The sequence below is a fragment of the Chanos chanos genome, chromosome 9, assembly GCF_902362185.1.
Source record: "Chanos chanos chromosome 9, fChaCha1.1, whole genome shotgun sequence".
In the NCBI taxonomy this organism is placed as follows: Eukaryota; Metazoa; Chordata; class Actinopteri; order Gonorynchiformes; family Chanidae; genus Chanos; species Chanos chanos.
Window position 1 is genome coordinate 15,578,603 of NC_044503.1, and position 22,376 is coordinate 15,600,978.

Genomic DNA, 22,376 nt, shown 5'->3' on the forward strand with positions numbered 1-22,376 from the left:
TCTTTAGAGCGCAGAATCCTGGAAATATGAATACACACGCCACTGTTAGGAAATCTTAAAGAGGGGAGGAAAAAAAAAAAAACATATACCTTCGCACCAGTGAAGACAGATCCACACCATACGTGTGACTGAATTTGTATTTGTTATGGAAAAAAAAAAAAAAAGAACTACTTATGCAACTTATGTTTTTTCGTTTTGGTAAGAGAGCTTTAGAAAGAAAGGCACGACGGCACGCGCACTCACAAGAGAAGAGCGTAGGCGACAGTTTTTCGACTTTCTCCACTTTAAACGAATCTTTCTCCCACTCCCTTTCTCTCTCTCTCTCTCTCATCAGCAGACACTCTTTTGAGGCTGTCTGACAAGCTTAGCACCATAAAACTCAACACACCATACAGCAAGTCATAGTGTGTTAAAGAAAAGCCACTGAAACACACTCCAAACAAACAAACAAAACAAAACAAACAAAAAAATAAAAAAACCCCAAACCATAATGTAGAGCTCCCGTATCAAATATCAATCAATTTAACCTCACTGTAGATTACAGAAAGGCACGCTTCTTAACAAACCTGCATGTCTGTGCTTGAGCTTAAAGGATGTTTAAAAAAAAAAAAAAAAAAAAAGCCTAGAAAAAAAAAATCAGGAAAATAAATATTTTATGATATTCTCAGTTTCTTAAGACATTAGATTTCTTGTACCTATTATTTATAGTGGGGAAGGGGGGGAAACCTGTCAGTCCTTTGAAAATGGTATAATTGTTTAACTCTATAAATATAATTTATATAGTTTTTTATCTTTTTCCACTCCTTTTCTCTTTTTGCATTCCTCCCATTTTATTTCTCTCTCTCTCTCTCTCTCTCTCTCTCACTCTCTCTCTTTCTTTCTCTCTTGTTTGGTTACTTGCACACAAATTGGTCCACGGTTCTGGTGCACCGCTTACACTTGACGTAACAGCACCAGTGGAACTTGCAGTGGCATCGCTCGACGACCTGGGCTTTGTACTGGTCATAACCTCGGCCACAACACATGAGCGCACAGCCGTCCATGCCCTCTGACGTCTTGTTGCAGAGCCTTCCGGAGGTGCCGAGGGATCCTGTGGATTTGTTGTAGATGCAGTAGTCTGGGCTAGCATCGATGTAGACCAGGTCGTGGCTGGTGGGCGGGTTGAACTTGCTGTGGACCTGTACCAGTTTGCCTCGGCTGTTGAGTTTCATGGCGGCCGCGCTGTCGTACTTCTCCTTCAGCGCGTCACCCACCTTACGGAAGTCTGCCAACTGCAGCCAGCAGGTTTTCAGACTGCAGGACCCTGAGACCCCGTGGCACTTACAAGAGACGTGTGCCAGGTCAGACACAGTCTGCCAAATGAAAGACAGAGAGAGAGAGAGAGAGAGAGAGAGAGAGCGAGAGTGAGAAAGAGAGAGAGAGATAGATGTCAGTCAGGAGCTAGCTTGCAAAATCAGATCAAACGTGAGGGGAAAAGAGAGAAAAAGTCCAGAACATAGATCACAGCTAAAACTAACTAAAAACAAGGAACAGACATTGAAACGTTAGACCTGTTCTTATGAGGTCAAACTGCATGGATAGTGCACTAACAGATGCCATAAAGCATGGTATATTAAATGTAATTCAACATCATATACACAGCTTGATTCAATCTGATGGCTGACTACGACTTTTCCCTCCCCCAACCCCAAATTCAGTCATGACAAACAAGAGGTGAAGGGAAATAACACTGTTTGGATGAATGTACAGAACTATGACTAATTATGAAATTGTGGATCTGAATTAAATTGAAGGTCTAACATTTAAATACTTCATATTTTCATTTGGAATCATAGCATGTTATTTTGTCCAAATAACACTAAATTGTGACAAAGTATGGTATAATTCTGTTGTTTTTTGTTTGTTTGTTTGTTTGTTTTTTTAAATACATGAACAGAATAACAATGATCAAAATTCCACCGTGCCTCAGCTGGTTTCAAAGCAGTCAAGGAAAAGAAAAAAAAAAAAGTCAGTCAGTGCATGTGTTTGTGGGTAAAGGTTTCTCTGGTTTGACTACTCCATATAGAGATCTACCGAGGTCCATTTTTATCACTTAAAAGTATTTTTTTTTTTTACCCTCAGCTGTCTACATATTTCCTTTGAGATGGTTTCAATCGAAGTCAAGAGGAACTACAAAAAGAGACGTCATGATCGGATCTCGGGAAGGCTTCAGAGATGGGCAGATCAAAGACTAGCTCTTCAAACGGGCTGGGCCAGACAGAGCTGTTACCCAGATGAGATAGGAGACAGATCAGATTGACCTCTCTCTCTCTCTCTCTCTCTCTCTCTCTCTCTCTCTCTCTCTCTCTCTCTCTCTCTCTCTCTCTCTCTCTCTCTCTCTCTCTCTCTCTCTCTCTCTCTCTCTCTCTCTCTCTCTCTCTCTCTCTCCCCATGCAGCTGTTTAGAAAACCTGGAGTTTCAAAAGCCCAGGCCCTCTAGGGCTGGTGTTTGGAATAGGCAATTGTTCTTTCAATTCATACTTCACGAGCCTTTCACAACCACTTGAAGTATATGGCAGAGATTGTACTGCATGGGAAAGAAACAGAGTTTCCAACCCACCAAATTCCCTCCAAACATCAGAACACCTGAAACCTCCCAAAAGGAGAATGCCAGGAAAATCTTGTCAAGAGAACAGTTTTCAAGGAACTCAGCTTCCTATCCAATGGCCTGTGAAATAACCCATTAGTCAGCACTTGACTATTGACAAAGACTAAATAGTTACAGCAGTTACCGCAAGTTTGTGTTTTGCACTTGAAACACCCCACCATGGCTTGGGTCAAATTAGCCACTTCCACCAAATTAGCTACCATGTCCATTTTAGAAACAGAAAATTTAGGATGTTTCAGAAATTGTAGAAAATTCTCACCCTTCTGCCAGCCTCGTTATTGTGGAGGTTCATCAGTAGCCGAGCGCTTTCTGTGGAACCTTTGGTGAAGGCCTTTTCTCGCTCTCGCGCATCCACAAACTCCTTGGAGAAGCGATAGCCGTAGTTGAGGTTGTCTCCACAGCCTCCCCACAGCCAATCACGTGGCAGGTCTTTTGGACGTGCTGCCCTGCTACAGCCACAGCTTGAGAGCTCCCCCTCTCTGCAGGCGCGGCTTACGGCGTGAACCACGCCGGCAGCGCTAATCGCATACGTGAATGCTGTCTCTCGGCTACCTGTGAGAATAAATAACAAACAAATCAATTGTAATCAAAATTTGTTAAAGGAAAAGTGCAAATATTAACACAAAGTTGTGTCTGTAGGAGCACAGAAAGGTACTGGTTTGAGTTTGGGTAGAAATGCCAGCTTCTAAGAAAATGAATTACTGGTAATCTAAGGGTTAGCATAAACCTCAGCATCAGCTATAAACATCATCCTGCTAGCATCTAGTACATAATCCTCTACAAATTCAGTCATATCACAGCAGGACCAGATGGACAACTCATCATGAAGAAACAATCTTCAGACAAGTACCGAGATATTCAATGAAGAGGTCTGAGAAAACCATGGATACACTCGATTCGGCCTTTTTCCATCTGTAGTAAATTTGAGGGGTGATGCTTGTGACTGTGAGTTTGTGTTTGGGCAAACGTCTTAACAGACAGGTTCCGGAGGGTTGCTGGACTCCATCTCACCAATGGAGCCCCCATGGCAATTTTTGACAGATCAGCACCAGAAGTGCGCCCCCTAATGGCTTCAAAAGTGTTCAACATCTTCTGTGGTTCCACTCAGGGCCTCCAATACAGCCCTGGCCCTAACCACCCTAATCTTCAACAATTTGAAGGTCATTTTCATATTATGCCTAAGGAATATCCTACAGAGGACTGAATTCCCAGAATTAGAGCAAAGACCATATGTGAAGAGGACACGGCCCTTTAGCTGTGTGCTTTAAAAACAGGACAGGTCTTGAGTGCATTCAAACATTCGTCAGCCTGTGTCAGTCAGCATAAACAGTTAGTGTAAGAAGGAAAGGGGGGGGGGGTGAAAAAGCCTTTAACCCAGGAAACAACCAAAAGTAAAAAGAGACTTTTAAAACATGTTTCAAGAAAAAGGTAAAGTGTGAAATAAAATAATAAACATAAAATAACATTAAAAAAAAAAAAAAACAACCCACGATTCTGTAAAATTCATCTTTCAGATAAATAACACTGTGGGGTGATGACCATGAGAGTGAAAGAGAGCGAGAGAGCGAGAGAGAAAGGAGGATTTGACAAGTTGGCAAACCAAACTTAGGGTCATTAGATTTTGCTGCTTGGGGCAGATTCAAGAACTTTTAAACAGATGGGCCTCATAGCAGAAATGTGGACAGACAAGTCATCTTCAAGACGGAACTTTGTTGCTTCTTCTCCAGACTAACCCCCCCCCCCCCCCCCCCCACTCCCCTCGTGAGAAGACCCACAATGACCCACTAACTTGGGGCTGTTCCTCAAGCCAGCCTCCCCCACAGGCACCTCAACCCAGAGCTCTCCTGGATCTCAGTCATGTATCATCTGGACAAGTGGAGACTGACAAGAGATGCCGATATTTTCTTGGCCCCATCAGGTCTATGTGAGATTTTCATCATTTTAAATGGGATCTGTATGAAGATATCTCTCAAACTCTTCCAAACAAAGTATGTGGCCAAGAGGCAGGTCGTTCAACAGCCCGTGCGGAGCATTTTAATCAAAACACTCAACGAAAAAGTTTGTTTTTTTTTCACCTGCTGAAGGTGTTTTGAATACACTACAGTCAAGGAGGAAAATCTGGAAGAGGAGTGAAAATTTATACATGGCCAAAGCAATTGCGGCATATTAAAGGTAGAGTTATTACAGCATTTTGACTCAAGTGATAAGTGAGTAAGTCAAATTATTGCCTAAAACACGGTAAGGTGGTTATGTTTGCATGTACAGGTTATTTCCAAGTCTGAAAGCCAGACATAAACGCTGGCATGGAAAGCTTAGCTGGCATGGAAGGGAAGGGTGTGGCTAAGAAAATAAAAATGCACCAAAAATATAGTTTATATCCCCAACACAAATCATATATTCTTCAACATACAAAAAAAAAAAAAATCTCCGAATGACAAAATGATGTGGAATGTCATGGAATATGACATGAAACACTCATTTCAAAAAGGTCTAATTCCTTCTAGGACAGAGAACTGCTTCAACTCTTCATCAAAATGAGTTACAACATGAAACTGCAGGAAAACTCACACGGTAATTTAAAGGATTTTAATTCATTGCTAAAATAAAATATCACGTTTAGCTCATAAATGTCAAACTTTCTCTCTCCCTTATGCCCCCCCTCCCTTTTTTTTTTTTTTTACCAAATGCTGATGTGGCATCAAACATGGGAAATCTAAAAAACCCCACAGTTTTTTTTTTTTAAGCTAAACCACTCATAAAAAGGGTGTGTTTGAGGTACGGCACTACAGCTTACTGTATTTTGGTGAGTACGCCGTGACCCCGGCTGTGTGTAACTGAGCTCTGACTGACGGCGGCAACCACGACAACAACAACGGAAAAACACAGGGCATCTTCCGAGGGCCGTACTCATGTGAAAGCGGCGGACGGGGCCCGCATTAACTCTAAATACAGGGCAGGCATAAATTTAGAGGGAAAAACGCAATTACTCACCATTCTCGGTGTCAAGCGTGAGCCTTTTCGAGAGAGTCCGCACTTGATTTATTCACAGACCTCACCGGAAAACTATGCCTTCAACCACAGCTGCTAAGAATGAGCAGTTCCATGTGCGTCTCTCTGCATTCGTCAGAAAATGGCCCCAGATTTTTGAGAAAACCCCCCTTGCCCTTGCAGAGCAGGCGATGTAAGTGGTGCGCCTACGGAGGCTTACAACAGACCGTGAACCTTACTGAGGCAATTCAGCGTTCTAATGACACACACACACACACACACAGCGTTTTGAAAACTGCACAGCCACACCGAGACTAAAAACAACTGCCGCCTTTCTTTTCTTGGTAACCTGGTGACCCATTTATAAATACATTAATAAATAAAATAAAACATGACCAACGGACAGCAGAATGGAGAGTTCCATGCATCAGGTCTTGTCTTTCAGAGAGGGGATCTTAAGGGTACTTGTAAAAGGTTATGACGGAGCAAATGAGAGACATCCAGATACCCTGTTCTGTATCAGCCAGGCTGGAGGGGTGAGACTGGGTAAGCACAGAGGTTATGCTATGTTTCTAACAAATAGGGGACAGAGCCCCATTGTTTGCCATAAAGAAGGATGACAGGGTGTGTGTTTGAGCTTTGGAGGGCATCAGGGTTGGAACTGGAAGACATGTCAAACACACAAACACACAGAAATGAGCACGTGTCTTTGAAACAGAAACTTGCCCTACTGGATTTGATCTATCGCAAGTTGGTGTTGAGGTCTGGTGGATATCTGTGAGTGTTTGTGGGTAAGATGTTCTGGAGAGCTTTCATCTGGCTTCGTTAACATGGGTAGCTTTGCATGAGATGTTCTCATGAGATCACGTCCCACAAAACTGGAGAACTAAGGATTGACGGCCTGAGGAACACACCGAGACACTAAGGGGGGGGGGGGGGGGCTTACCGATGTGTGTGACCCGTCCGAAAACAGACGAGTTGTCCACTGTGCTGCAGTTCCAACGCCTGTGCCGAAACTGGTACTGGCACTCACGGATGCCTGTCTTGGCGCCCTCCCCAATATACTGCATGTGGTCCTGGTAAAGTTGGCACAGCTTCTTCTGGCCCTTGGACAGCCCTGCCAGCTGACTGCACAGAGGCTGAGCACCAATGATGTAGGCCTCAGGGATCAGGAGAGGGTTCATGGCCAAAGACCTGCAGAGAGGAAAGAGACGCAGTCTAACCAGCAGTCTAACCCAGGCTAACCCACCATTCAGAGTTAGACATCTCTACTGAGTGCCACTCAACATTCCTCAGCACAGACTCAGACACAGAAAAGCATTAGCACCTGCAATAGCACAAGAAAGAAACAGGATATTCTGCTACACACACACACACACACACACACACATCTTAGATGAAGTCGACGTACCTCTTATCTTCGTTAACCTTGAAGTTGTACATTTATAAAGAAATAAAAACTACGAATAACGAAGAAGGACTACTTTAATGATCGTATCGCTGTCACACTCAAGAGGCTTTCAAATATTTCAAAACTTCTGAGGTTTTTTTAAAACGACTGAATTTCCCAGAGATATAGGCCTACTAAAGTCCAGCGTGTTTATGCCAAACTCACATTTCTCTGCTCGTTTTACAGTCCCCTTATCCCTCTGTAAATCTATACAGAACCTATTTTCATAGTTTTCACCTGGGCAGGAATGCTAAGGTATTCTGCCTTTCCTATTCTCCTTTTTTTATTTTCCTCAAGTATAAATATTTTTCCACGGTTTCAGTGTGTATTCCTCCAGCCCCTGAAGGAACTGTGCTGATATCAGTCGAGAAAAACATACCCAGTAATCATTTGAGAGAGAAAAAAAAGAAAAAAACATCTGTTTTTCACTTAAACAAATACATTTGGTTGCACTGATTTTAGGTATTACAAAGTCCAATTTTATGTTTTCTATTAATGGAAGTAAGAAAAGTAAAGCCATAGAACCACGGTCGTACGTACAGCCCCAAAAAGACACAAGACACGTACGCTCACTCCTCCACAGCTCATGCCTCTGCATATTCGGAAAGTCGTTCAAAAACCACAGCATTCTATGTTTTGTATAATATTCATCATTTTGGTTTGGCAGTGTGGTGGCAAAAGAAAAATAACGCGAAGAAAATGGTTTCGATCCAAGTGATCCTCAGTGCCAGTATGCTATAGTCAGCATGTTATATTATTTTTGTTACATAATTTAATATGCAACGGGACACAAATGATGCGCCACTGCATTAATAGCGGGAACTGGGGAGTCGATATTAGAGAGTCAGAAAGAAAATTTATCACATTTGTTAGGCCCATTATCCTCACTTTGTTTGGCATTGCAGCTACTCTGGGCGCCCTAATGGAGTCTCTCTCTCTTTCTCGCTCTCTCTTTCTGTGTGTGTGTGTCCGTGAGAGAGAGAGAGAGAGAGAGAGAGAGAGAGAGAGAGAGAGAGAGAGAGAGAGGGACAGGGGGAAAAGAGTGATTGTCTAAAAAGACAGAACCTGGTGAGTAAATGAAAAATGAGTACCTACCACCATGAGCTGGCCTCCACTACCACCTGCATGAAGAAAGCCAGGAAGGTTATGGCCACCACACCGTGCCGCGTATCCATGGGGACAGCCAGGCCAGAGCAGGTGAATCTGCGCCTCACCAGCATTCTAGAAGAATAGTCCTGAAGATCGGAAACACAATTCATCATCTGTTACAGCACAGACATTTCAGCACATACGCACGCATGCACGCATATATACAGCCTGCCAGGCTCTAGCAGCAGACTCAATGTCACAAAGGCCTAGTGTGACACAATCCACACATCTGGGGGGTGGGGGGAGGGGGGGTGTCCATGTGACTTTGTACTCGCACCGCACAGGAATCTTAGACCATCCCTGCTTATGCTACATCGCAATCATTTGGCAGAGTGGAATTCGGTTAGAGTCTCGCGCAAACGACAGACGTGCAGCCCAGGAAGAAGAATAGCCGTCACGCTCTACTCCAAAACCTTCCTGTCGACGGTTCCGCCGATAAGAGCATTTCTCTCCGGTTTTAAAAAGAGCCAGTGAAACAGCCGTCCCGCTGTTAATATCACTAAATCACCTTCGCAATGAGCGGCAGCGCAGCATAGCGTTTAAAACCCCAAAACTGATTTTTTATTGGGGTTTTTTTTTTGTATTTTAATGTCTGTTGTACTTTAATATGACTTCAGTGTGATTTTACTGTGCGCCTGTAATAGAAATATTGACATTAGTGAAAAATGTATCTAGGATAATAATAATAATAATAATAATAATAATAATAATAATAATAATAATGTTGAACTTCCGTTCAGCTTGCGCTGGGAAATGCATATGGCCTAAATCAGTCGCCACAACGTTGCTGAGCTGCGCACGCTTTACAGTCCAGTCCAACGTCAATATCAAATAAAAAACCAACTTTATTTATTCGTTTTCTAATTAATTCCTCTTGCCCTGAGCTCAACTTGTGGACTGAAAGAGGCCCTCACAGCGTGTCCGTGTGTATTGGCTTGAAACATCAACAACTAGTCACGTCACACCAAATCCAGTCAAGTTACAGGGAAAACTGCTGTACTGTGGACCCGAAACGTATTTGGGGTCGGTAATTTCAGAATCGCAAACAATTCTACCCGGGACAAATATGTCACTTAACGCTGGATGTTACCGCTCAGCCTCCCCTCGAAAATCAGATGGCTTTTTACTTTCTTTCTAATTTTTTTTTTCTAACAGAAGTAGGCTCTTTTTGATCTTACAATGACTATTCTTGAGTCCTGTTGAACACTGTGTTTTCAAAGCGCTGCAACATGAATCGGTTTGACAATTTGGATAAATTCGTTAGCAAATTAAATTACATGGAGTATTTTTCAATATAGGAGAGTGAAACAAAAAAGAGTGAAATGCTTGAAGGAAAATTAATCAACAGGCCTGAATTGACAACGAAAATACACAGCGGTTTATCGCTCTGCGTAACATATTTCTGCAGAACAAAGCGCTGTGGTTACATGCGCCATCCACACAGCATGGACTGCTGCTGCAGAAAAATGCGATTTACATTGCGATATATTTAGCAAGTGTTTTCATGTTTTTCATTCAGTGAGAAAAATTACAAGTGAAACGGACAATTGTTATTTGCTTCAGGTGTCTCATTTAATCCGACAACCTCAATTCCACACATCTGTCAAAATGTGTGGAATTAATCAGATACAAACACACACGCGCGCACAATATGTTTCACTAGGCTCATTAGATATCTTTTGCAACAACATGGTGTACGATTTTGAGAGTTAAATTTTGCATCGATTTTGTTTCGTTCAGTGAATGCGACCTTGTTTATTATTTTTTCTCCTTCTGTTGTCTTAGCATTTTACGCTTTCAAATTGTATTAAATGTGTTAAAAGAAAGTAACAAATTAGACTAAATGGTTTAACTATTCTCCCTCAATGCACCCCAACTGAATACACGACTGCCAAGAGTCCAATTTGAAACTATTTCTGATTTGGGAGCTTGCAGATCGAGAGCAATTTGTCATGGTTTACATTTTCCAGAGTTTCGTACGAAAAGAGATTGGGCCTCCTAATAATCATTAAATTCTGCGCCAAGTTTTGCATCACACAGGGAACATGTGTTTTTATTTTAGACATTTTAATCCCTGTGATAGGATCTTTAGAATCCAATGCCCTTTTGTAGTATATTTTACTTTAAAACGGGCACAACACAAGAGACAGTACTTTACATTTAATCTGATACTTAAAAACACATTCAACAATATTGCTGATTTTATTTGGAGAGAATAGTTAATTCCATCCAATCGGCCTAGCGAATGAAAGTGCTTTGCGTACGCAGCGATTCTGATTCAAAACATCTAAAGAACAAAGTGGAGTCAGTTGAAATAATGTCAGACAGATTGTTTCGGTTTCGTGCGCTACATAAAATGGCCCGAGAGTAAGGTATATCTGTAATAATTTTAAATACATCGTGTGTGACACCGAGAACAAATGCAAAATATCGCCTGAGGTCGGTCAGTGCAAGGGCCTTGGAGCAAGACAGATCATAACCGTTAAACTGTCACAACACCCACGGCGATAAAACAGATCATTGAGTTCGGCGTTGCCCCGGACCCCCAAAGCAGCGGGTGGCGCCTGGCAGTTTCGCCCGCCTGGTCGTGTCGATTCTGGGAAGGAGTCTGAAGAGCGCGCCGGGCGAGGAAGACGACGACAACATTGGGAATGTCTCCGGCGAGGTGCGCGTTTAAGGGTTATACCTGCAAAAATCACTAAAAAGTCCTGACATCAGTGACAACAGTTATGTCTTAACCTTTTTCGGTGAAAAAAACACCTAGTTATTTTGTAATTAGTCATCGGCTCAGTAGAAACCGAACGAATCTTCAGTTTCTACGGAATATCGATGTAAATAGCCTATCAAATCAAATCATGAAAAACAGCAAGTTCTCCTTAGTCTAGAATAATCCGTAGCTCGTGTAAAACAAATAAATGTTACAATAAATGATGATTTTTTGCAAAGGTCAATTCAAAACTGGTTTCCGTCATAGTAAATTCTAAAGTATGACAAATCGCTGGGTAATATCAACAGGTGTACCTGCTGAATTTCACTATACTTTTTTCAAGACATTAAGAAGGTCCAGGTACATTTAACTTCGCAAAGAAAAATCATTCTGTTAAGTTCTGTAACACAAATGTTAAAAAGACCGAGTAACTTTATGCGAGCTAACAGCGTGCATATGGAATGAATTACCGCCGGAGGCAATAGTTTCAACAATGAGGCTTTTGCCATTCTGGTGCCAGTGAAATAAAGTCAACTGTAATTTCGTCATTTTAAGAAATGGCTTATGATTACAGTGACGCTCGTGTATAGTTAATGTCTCGTGCAATTAATTAACTGTGATATGTGGGTTACTAATAATGCCGAATGATTTTTTAAACTGGAAATTACAACTACACTCGTGCCCTCATCTTCGCAACATTGTGGGGGCCAGAGGTATAATGATATCTTATTAAAATAGTCCGTGTGACCGTATTAAAGGTGTTCGATTGTTTGACACGCAAATCTCTAGTTGGATGGCCAGGAGAGGGCGCCAGTCACAAGATATTGCCCGAGCAAATTCACCGTCTTCAATGCGTCTGTAATCCCGACTCTTTGGCCTACTGCTGGTTTTACTGGCTCAATCATCCGGACAAAAGTTATTTGCGGAGGGCAAACAATATGATGCGGAGTCATAAACTCCTTACTGATTATTAAATCACAACAAAAAAAAAAAAAAATGGAAAATACGAAAAATGAAGAACTACAGTTTCTGCATCCAATATGACCCATACTACTCAATTTTACACAATTTCTGTATCTGAATCGCAATAAATTCAGCAAGATCTAACGCATGGTGAACATGCACAGATCTTATTCCAAATGCAGTCGGTCCATCGGTATCAGAAGGAACGTAGTCGAGTAGTAAAGAGCATAGAGTAACTTACCAGGAATATCGTATTTCTTTGGAGGCGGTAATCCGCTCGATTAAGGGATGATTGTCAGTACTAGATTCCAATGTAGCAGCAGGCAGCAGCAGCGGCGCCCCAGATTATGAATATCCAGCCACCTCCACTTTTCTTTGGACCCCAGGAATTGCAATCCAAAAGAGTGATGAAACTGCTAGAGGACTCCACCAAGCTCTTGCTCCAAATGAGAGAGAAGGATATCGGTGATCAGCCCTCGATCTCTGGGAATTCGGTGACGGTAAATGGGCACTAGAGACGCGGAACTGCGCAGATTTTACCGAAGGGGGAGACTATTTACAGTGTCCCAAAGCAATCGAAATAATTAATGCCTTGCGAAAACAAGAGCGGGGGGAGTGCGGAAACTCTTAATGAGAAATAAAATATTCACACGCAACAAAAAATGGTGCCCTTAGCAAATACTTAAGTAATTCACGTTTGCCGGCTCTCAAGAGATTAGTTACCTTCGTTTCTCCATGCAGTCTTGTAAAACTCCAGTGAGGTTTGTGAGGAAAAAATTAACAAAAAAATATCGGCGTTGAGGATAGAGGGCAAAGTAAATCCAAGAAGGTAGCCTAAGACGTTTTATTATAATCAGAGTGCGTCTTCTACCTGCTGAAACATCCCCACGGGGAACTTCGCCACAAACATGAAACAGCTATTCCAACCTCCATTCTGAACGAGACGCCACACACTCCGGGATTACTTGGACACTTCTTGACGCGTTGAGAATGTTTTTAAATAGGTCGGACAGAATTACGTTTCCAACACATCCACCTTTCGGGTAAAATAGAAGACGTTCGAAGCAGTGATTGTTTTCCCCCAAGAACCATGCGTGGAGGAAGTATCTCTAGCTTTCACCCCGCGGGATGTACTACGTAAGGATCGGAGGCTGCAGAGTGCGCTCTTGTCTATCACCCTTCACCCCTATGAAATGAGGTGCAGAAAGAGTTGCAGACTCCTTTTGCTTTGTCACCTGCCCTCTCGCCTTCTCTCCTCAACTAGCAAACGGTGCTACCGATGCGCTTAAGAAAAAGCTCTGAGCTGGCGCATGCGCTTAAACTTTTTCAAACTTCACCAGTCACCGACCTCGCAGCAGCCAAAGAATTTAAACCCGAAAGAGACTGAGTCGGTCTTTGAATCCCACCCCTTTATGGAGTCGAAAATAATCAATCTCCGGTTGTCCTCCTGCTTGTCTCACGTACCGCACACCGGCGAAACGGATTTTGTGGAGATAGACGGCCGTGTTAGCCAAAGTAGCAGCACGCACAGTTAATCAAAATGAAGATTAAATGCGTAGCCTATATAACTATACACTTCAACACAACGTGTTTTTTTTTATCCTGGCTCGCTGTTGAAGTCTCATCACTTCAACAGGGAAATGCACGAGAGAGAGAGAGAGAGAGAGAGAAATGTCGTCGAGTTCTTCGTCTATTATCTGTCACATAACCATGTAGTCGTATAAATGTATATATGAAAAAAAGACAAGCAATTGCTCCGTTATGAACAATTATTGCAAAACCCCACTAATACAAACCACGCGTTGTAAATAAGAAACAAACTAATTAATACTATAAAATATTTTCAGGTAACAAGAATAATAATTATGTGTATATCAGAGATGAAGGAAAAACTGGCGGGCAAATGCTGTAGATACCTTACTCGGCAGTACAAGAGCGGAATTTTCGCTCTTTGAGGCGCAGCAATTACTGTGTCAAAGGTCTAAAGTGCCGTCGAGTCTGGTCGATTTGAGAATCAGGCAAAATTGTAAAAATGGGCGGAACGACCTATAACAAAACAAGCGTCTCTATTACCTAAAATAAACTCATAAAGTACCCGGGGCTATTACACCATCCGTGCCAAACCCCAAGTTTTGATTCTCGAGCACACGATATCGAGTTACCGCTCTGTAGAACCCAGAGAAGCTCTGGCGAAACCGTTTACTTATGCAGACCGGTCTCATAATTTAAAGGCATGTATGTCTAAGAATTATGGTAATTATTATCACTATTATTCCATCGCCGAACACGTGTCTTATCTCCGAACATGTATCGTTTAGATACCATGAGGAGATGAGGACAAATTTGCATGTTCCGCACATGTGCATTTGAATAGAGCGCACTTTCTGCAGAAATGTGGCAGTCCCCCAGAAAGGCATTAACTGATTCCAAGAGCAGAGATAGAACCGAAAAGTGTTTTAGACGGATGTTTGCCGGTTCATTGCGAAACACTTTCGGCTATCGCTGATGACAGGGTTTTATTTGTTGACATTTTCGCCTCTATCCCTTTTTGGAATACGATTCCACAGTTTGATTAAGAGGTTAAAGTTGATTGGAATTTTATGACATAGTTCACTGAAACGAAAAGCTTTGAAATACTCCATCAAATGCCAAAGCAGAGGATGAACTTACATAGGGCTTAGAACAAATGAATGAGCCATTCAGTACAAATTCCTACACTTTATCTATGATTTTTCATTCTGCTTACAGTCTTAATTAAAATGCTGAAAGAAAACCGATCCAGTCTTGTTCAAATAGGCAGCACAGAGCTAAGCGACTGGGAACAATTTTCAGAGTACACACCTAAATTTGAGTTACAAATATTCCTCGGACAGTTTCTCCCAATATATTTAAATAAATAAATAAACACCCACAAGAAGAAAACCTATGCCATTAATATGCAATTTTTAGGATAAAACAATACGTCTAGGGAACAACTTATTTAATATCGACATCATAAAACATGCATTATGAAAATGAGTATGCAGTTGTTACAAACAAATAAGAATGTTAAAATAATATTGAAATATCTCCAAATATTTCTTTGCCTTAGTTAAGGAGGCATCTCTTCAAACAAGAGCAGCTGCTTTGGATGAGACAAAGGAGGGCTTGATTTTGGCAAATAGGACAGTTTTGGGAGATTTTTCCCATTCTTTAATTCTTTTACTGTTCCGTTCAAAAGGCCCAGTGATTGCATTTTGAGCTGCAATCAAATGCTCTGAAAAGCGTTTGACAGGAGCTCCGTGTCCACAAGCCGAGCGCCTCCTCCTCTGCAGCCGCTGAGATGCTGGCAGGACGTAGGCTTTGGGAGAAACGCTCATTATATCAGAAGATATGAGCACAGGGGCTGCTATGGCTCTCTAAGTGTTTAATCAGAATGAGGAGAGAGTGTGATAGCTTGTGCTTGTGCTTTTTTTTTTTTTTTTTTTTGATCACTATCTGTTGTGTCTGAGTTCCACATGCTCTTCCTCAAGAACAGGCGTTAAGATCTGAGAGGGTCCTAGAAACTGAGATGCAATTCATTAAAAGGGTTTAAAAAAAATTGAAAGATGTTTTTTTAGGACATATGTTCACACACACACACACACACACACACACACACACACACTAAGTTCTTCATTCAGATATGTTCATGGCTTTGTCCTTGAGGACTGGCTTTGAAATGACGGTTGATTTATAGTTCAGTGCTTGGCATTTCGATTGTCTGCTTTCACCCTCCCCCTCCTCTCTCTCTCTCACTCACACGCACATCCACACACACACAAACCCTCTCTCTCTCTCTCTCTCTCTCTCTGATAGAGCTGGGAACTTTGGCTGTGTTATGACACGGGAGATGCTTTTGATTGCTTACTGAATCCTGGCCTTTGTTTGTCTATGTGTATCAGTCTCTGAAGGTGTGTGTGTGTGTGTGTGTGTGTGTGTGCAAGAGAGAGAGAGAGAGAGAGGAGAGAGAGATTTTGAGAGCATTGCTTTTTTGAGATGAATTAGATTGAGAGGAGCGTCTGTACACAGGTGTTAGGTTGAAAATGCATACAGACATATCGTACATCTGTGTGTGTGTGTGTGTGTGTGTGTGTGTGTGTGTATGGGGGAGGAGAGATAGCACTCTAGTACAACAAGTAAACAAACAACAGACATAGATAAATCCAATTACATAACAACACTAGATAATTCTAGCACGTACTAGAACTGTCCAATTTCAAAACATATCATTTTGATGATTCTGTTGGGAACACCAAACAGTTATTCAACTTAAACCTGTCACAAATCCATCAGAAACATTAATTAATTATGATTAATTAGAGAGAAAGATAACATCTGGAATAAACTGCTGTTTGTTGTTTTTAGATGTAAAAAATCCAGGTTAATTTAAGGTCAGATTAAAACAGAACGCATAATTTCAAAGTGGCTTATAATAAAGCTGGATCTAGTCGATAGTCGTATGAACTTGCCTTTCTCATGCCACAAGGTCAGTTTGTTGATTTGTGTAAAGTGTCTTTTTATTCACCTCCGGTGCTTCTTGGTGTTTGTGTTAGCTACATAAACTAGCACAAATGCCTCTTTAACCACGGACATGCTACTTGACTCTGCCGTGTGTTGCTGGACTATGGTAGTGGCTGTTGGAGACATTGCTGGACAAATACATCATCTTTCCCAAACTGACCCCTGACCGTGCTAACCTCTTACCACACTGTCCTAACCACATCCCTCTATTACCAATGCAGCCTTTCCCTCTAAACTTAGTGACCCCCCAAGACCACCAAACCTTAGCCTTCAACTAGCGGCAAACACCCTTGTAAACTCCCTGGCTCCAAACCATCCTTCCCCCACCCTCGTGAGGGAGCTGACGGATTCCATTCAAACCTTCTGCTAAAAAAAGCAGCATCAACCGCGAATCAACGCGAACACCAACCTACAGCACACAACATCATAACCAGAGACCAAACCTTCTGTAACCTCCAGCCACTATCTGACATTTACACAGCCCTGCTTCACCCTTCCCCACCCCGTCTCAGCGTATAAAAATGCCCTCCAACCACTAACCAACCCCTAACTAACACCACCCACCAATCCAGAGCCCATCTCCCCCTCCCCTACTGATCCACTCCCCCCATAGACCCTTTTCTCCGTTCACCCCCTCCCTCCTAACTCTCCCCATTCCTGTGGGCGCAAAGCTGGGCAACATCTGGATGAGTTTATGTGAGAGAGAGAGAGAGAGAGAGAGAGAGAAACTTTTCTTTTAACTCCCAGGGTAAACCAGAGAGAGCTAGTCAGATGATTTCAAACGAGTGTGCGTTATCATTATCATATCAGAACTGACAGAAAAAAGCACGACATTAATGGATGTAGTTTTATATTTGATTGCCTGTCTGCAGTAATTCAAAAGAAAAGAAAAGAAGAGAAAAGAAAAGATAGATTTCTCCACTTTCCCAGACCAGGGGAGGGAAAATTAATCAACCTTTATTAACTGCACAGAAAGAAGCGGAAACACTGCAGAAGATTCTGGAACAATTTAAGACCAGTGTTAAGACCACAGCTGAAAGGACAATGAGGTCCATGGTCTCCAGTTTTTGAAGAATTTTGCACGCTCACGCACGCAGACAGATAATGTAGATTTCTAGATTAAATGTGATTGTACATTCTGTTTTACAATAAATAAATAAACAGTCAAATAATTTATCAAACAGATAACAGCATCACAACAACAAAGACAACCTATACATTGCAATAAAGCAAAAAAAAAACCTGACGTTTTTTGTTAAATAAAACAACAAAAAAATCCTGGTTAAAAACACATCCGCACCCCCCCCCCACCCCACACACACACACATACATACATACATACAAACAAAAGGACACAGCCAATATTTCAATTTAAAAACGTACAAACATGATACTTTTCTTCACCCAAATAAAAACAAACAAACAAACAAACAAACAACAACTTCAACAACAACAAAGAAAAAACAGAAAAGAAAAAGAGAGCGATTGACATCATCACAGTGCAAGTTCAACACTGAAAACATTCCTGAAACGCAAAACACAGGTAAACCTGTATCTGTCTGGGACCAGGGGATAAAACACAGGTAAACCTGTATCAGTCTGGAATTACAGGACAAAACACAGGTAAACCTGTATCTGTCTGGAATTACAGGATAAAACACAGGTAAACCTGTATCTGTCTGGAATTACAGGATAAAACACAGGTAAACTTGTATCAGTCTGGAATTATAGGATAAAACACAGGTAAACTTGTATCAGTCTGGAATTACAGGATAAAACACAGGTACACCTGTATCTGTCTGGAATTACAGGATAAAACACAGGTAAACTTGTATCAGTCTGGAATTATAGGATAAAACACAGGTAAACCTGTATCTGTCTGGAATTACAGGGTAAAACACAGGTAAACCTGTATCAGTCTGGGACCAGGGGATAAAACACAGGTACACCTGTATCGGTCTGGAATTACAGGATAAAACACAGGTACACCTGTATGTGTCTGGAATTACAGGACAAAACACAGGTAAACCTGTATCGGTCTGGAATTACAGGATAAAACACAGGTAAACCTGTATCTGTCTGGGACCAGGGGATAAAACACAGGTAAACCTGTATCAGTCTGGGACCAGGGGATAAAACACAGGTACACCTGTATCAGTCTGGAATTACAGGATAAAACACAGGTAAACCTGTATCTGTCTGGAATTACAGGATAAAACACAGGTACACCTGTATGTGTCTGGAATTACAGGATAAAACACAAGTAAACCTGTATCTGTCTGGAGTTACAGGATAAAACACAGGTAAACCTGTATCTGTCTGGGACCAGGGGATAAAACACAGGTAAACCTGTATCTGTCTGGAATTACAGGATAAAACACAGGTACACCTGTATGTGTCTGGAATTACAGGATAAAACACAGGTAAGCCTGTATCTGTTCAGGACCACAGGACAAAGGCTTTCTGAAACAGCCACAAATCAAAGTCTGTCCTTCAAAACAGGGGTTTCCACATCACCAGAACAACCACTTTCTTGTTTGGCACCCGACATTTAAATATAAGCTTTTTTTTAAATATTACATTTTTTCCCTCTTAGAGCAATCTTTGTTTCAAGTATAGACCATCAGAATTTCAGGTCCTGAGGTCAAAGTTCAGAGGGTAAGGTTCAAGGCTCTTTGTCCAGAATTGTATAAGATTTATAGCATATAACATAATGTCCTTTGCAATCATACACAATCAAAACTGTTTAACATGCAATCTTTTCTCATTTCAGGATAGCTTTACTCAGCAAAAACCCATTCACACAGTATTAACAGACAGTTATGAGGAGATAAAAAGTATGAATATACATAAAAAGAAAGGGAAAAAACAAATTCTATCAGAGGCACTGACAATAGAGGTCTCTGAGCCAGTCAAGCTATATATAGTTCTCTATATTACATTATAATATGGTGACATTGTACTATATATAATATACTGTATTATATAGTACATTATATACTATAGTACTGCGCTTCACCACATTCAGCTGAGCGTTCGATCTGAGGAGAGCCTGGACAACACAGTGGGATATTCCAGAGGGGTTTTGGGAGAGTCCTTCCCTTATGTCTTGTTCTTCAGATGAAAGCTTTGTAGAAAACAGAGGCACACACTGCTGTAGGGGAGCTGTGGGGTAGACTGAGTGTTTTACCCACATAATCACAAAATGAAACAGGGATTCTACAGACTACACACAGCATGATATAGTCTCTCTACCCTCACTATCAGTTTCCCACCAGGAAAGAAAAACAAATCATCAAATAAAAACGGGAAAAAGGGAAATTGTGTTCACAGAGAGAGGGGGGGGGGGGAGAGAGAGAGAGAGAGAGAGAGAGAGAGAGAGGGAGAGAGGTGGGAAGGTTTAACAGGTAAAGTAAAAGGCGGGAAAACCAGAGCAGAGGTTTTTACATTTAGACTTTTAACAGTCTGTAAACTTTGAAGCTTCACTTGCCACCACAGATGAACTAACAATCACGCCAGGTCATGTTCATGTTCTCATTTCTGAGTCATGCCACATGCTCATAAAATGGCATATCACAGATGTAATAATATATATGTAACATATTTATAAACTGATTATGACAGACATTCAGTCCTGTGGCATGTCAGGTAAAATGGTGCAGTCGGAGTGGTCTCCAGGGCTTTGAGTGAAGCCGTGGCAGATGGACTGGGAGTCTGGGGAGACTCTACTGGTTTTCTGGTTCACAGGTTTGGTCCTCTTGAGGTCAGTGTGTAAAGGCGTGGTGGTTGAACGGTTTCAGAGAGAGAGAGGGAGGGTGCTGACGAGTTTCTGTTTATCACTCCATCTCTCCTTTGTCTGTTTGACCCTACAACTGCACACAAGATAGAAAAAGAGACCATCAGATATGTGTGTGTGTGTGTGTGTGTGTGTGTGTGTGACGGGGGGTGGGGGGGTGATACAGAGAGCAAAGACAGCAATATTAGCAAATATATGTAAATGTGATCAATTTCTCATCTATGATAGATGATCTGCAAAGATTAAAATGCAAGTAATGTTTTTTTCCTCTCACAAACAATTCCCATGGGCCTAAAGCCAAATAAACATTTTGAAAACATCAGTGTGTTGGCCTACATCATCCAAGTCAAACATGAATCCTTAAGCCACAGCAAATGTCCATAGGTCCAAACATTAAAAACACACATCCATTCACATCAGCTTAGTACACTACTGATCTACCATACAGAACTTACACTGTCCATTCAGTGAAGTCTGCTCTGTCATAAAAACAAACAGGCCTCAAATACGCACACACACACCCACACACATGCACGCGCCCACGCACACACACATTGGCGGCCATTAATAGTGACAGCATGAGAGCAGCACTAGTCATTACATTATACCATCCCATCGTTCCAAGACCCCCCCACTTACCCAAAACACAGTCACCTCACAGTCATCATCAGTCACCCCCCCACCCCTATTTCACAATAAGACACCACACCACTACCAGTCCTTGCCACTGAGAGAGACAGACACAGAAAGAGAGAGAGAGTGAGAGAGAGAGAGAACGAGAGACAGAGAGGGGAGAGTGAGGGAGAGACAGGGAGGAAGAAAAAGAGCTGGAGAATGAGAAAGAGAGAGAGACAGAGAGGGAGAGAGAGAGAGAGCAGGGGAAACGTGGTGCTGTTCAGCAATAAAAGATTATCCCTTTGGAGTGATCTGTTGAGTGCTGAGTGGTGTTCTGATGTCAGCGAGGGGGGAGGAAAAAGACTCCCCCATGTGCCGTCCAAATGTTCCCCTGGGGGCGCACACCCAGGCCGGGCCAGTGTGGATGGAAAGACCTGAGATACTGTAACACACCGTGCCTCACTCTCCACCAAAAACATATACACACACCCACACACACACACACACACACACACACACACACACACACACACACACACACGCACACACACACATACTCCCTTTGTTCCAATATCTCCAGATGTGAGTAGACTGAGGGTTTCGGCCTCTGTTGACCCTGTGGCACGAGGAACCTGCAGGAGCACTTTGCTAATTAGCTGGACGCAGACAGAGAGAGAGAAGTGTGTGTGTGTGTCTGTGTGTGTGTGTTCATATCACCAGCCGTGATGTCAAATTGACATCTAAGAGTCTCAGCAGGCAGCTACATTCCAACCAACACACATCCCAAACACATACACTTACCATCTCTCTCTCTTTCTCTGCCTCTCTCTCTCTCTCTCTCTCTCTCTCGCTGTCTCTCTCTACCTGTGCCTTTTCTTGTGTTTTCCACCTTCATTTTTTGTCTTTCTTAATATCACTCCATTTTTCTGGTTCTCTCTTTCTCTCATTTGTTCTCCTCTGCCATCCTATGCTTCTGAAGCCAGTTTTACTGTCACAGACATCAAAGTGACTAGGTACTTGATGACTTGAAATGACTCCACTTAAGCGAAGTGATTGGGTTACATCTGGAGCAGAACGATTGTCAAATCGTTAACGGGAAATGCTCGTCCATCCTTTTCCATTAAGCCGTTCCAAAACCGTTTCCAACGGACATCAAGGACTTAGTGCACCGGATGCCAGATATTTCTATAAAAGTCACAAACAAACCCCACGGTTTCACCCTTTTGTCAGCCTTTTGTTTTTAGATAAGACTTCGGAGGAAAAAAACATATTAGATAGAAAACTTAACATCAGGGTATTTTTTCCAGTTTTGAATTTTTTTGAAGACAAAAGCTGGTACACGTGCAGCCAACAATACAATTATAAATCTAAGAATGATGTAAGGTTAACAATTTTCAGAGGGGGACAACACTTCAGGGCAACAATTTAAAAACCTTTTTTTTTTTTGGTCGCATATCTCCAATGTTTAAGAAGTAAAAAATGAAAAAAAGAATGAGCTGGTTGTCTGTCAGTGCAGGAGA

At 41.9% G+C, this 22,376-nt stretch overlaps 1 protein-coding gene across 1 annotated transcript; it reads right to left on the bottom strand.

Annotated features, from left to right (window-relative positions):
• Positions 1–893: 893 nt before the first annotated feature.
• wnt5a (wingless-type MMTV integration site family, member 5a) lies at positions 894–8,304 on the bottom strand. Its single transcript, XM_030783747.1, has 4 exons — positions 8,180–8,304; positions 6,581–6,828; positions 2,906–3,198; positions 894–1,352 (listed from the first exon to the last, which is right to left on the bottom strand). Exons 1-4 carry the CDS (start codon positions 8,302–8,304, stop codon positions 894–896), a joined length of 1,125 nt encoding a protein of 374 aa, XP_030639607.1.
• Between the last annotated feature and the right edge of the window lie 14,072 nt (positions 8,305–22,376).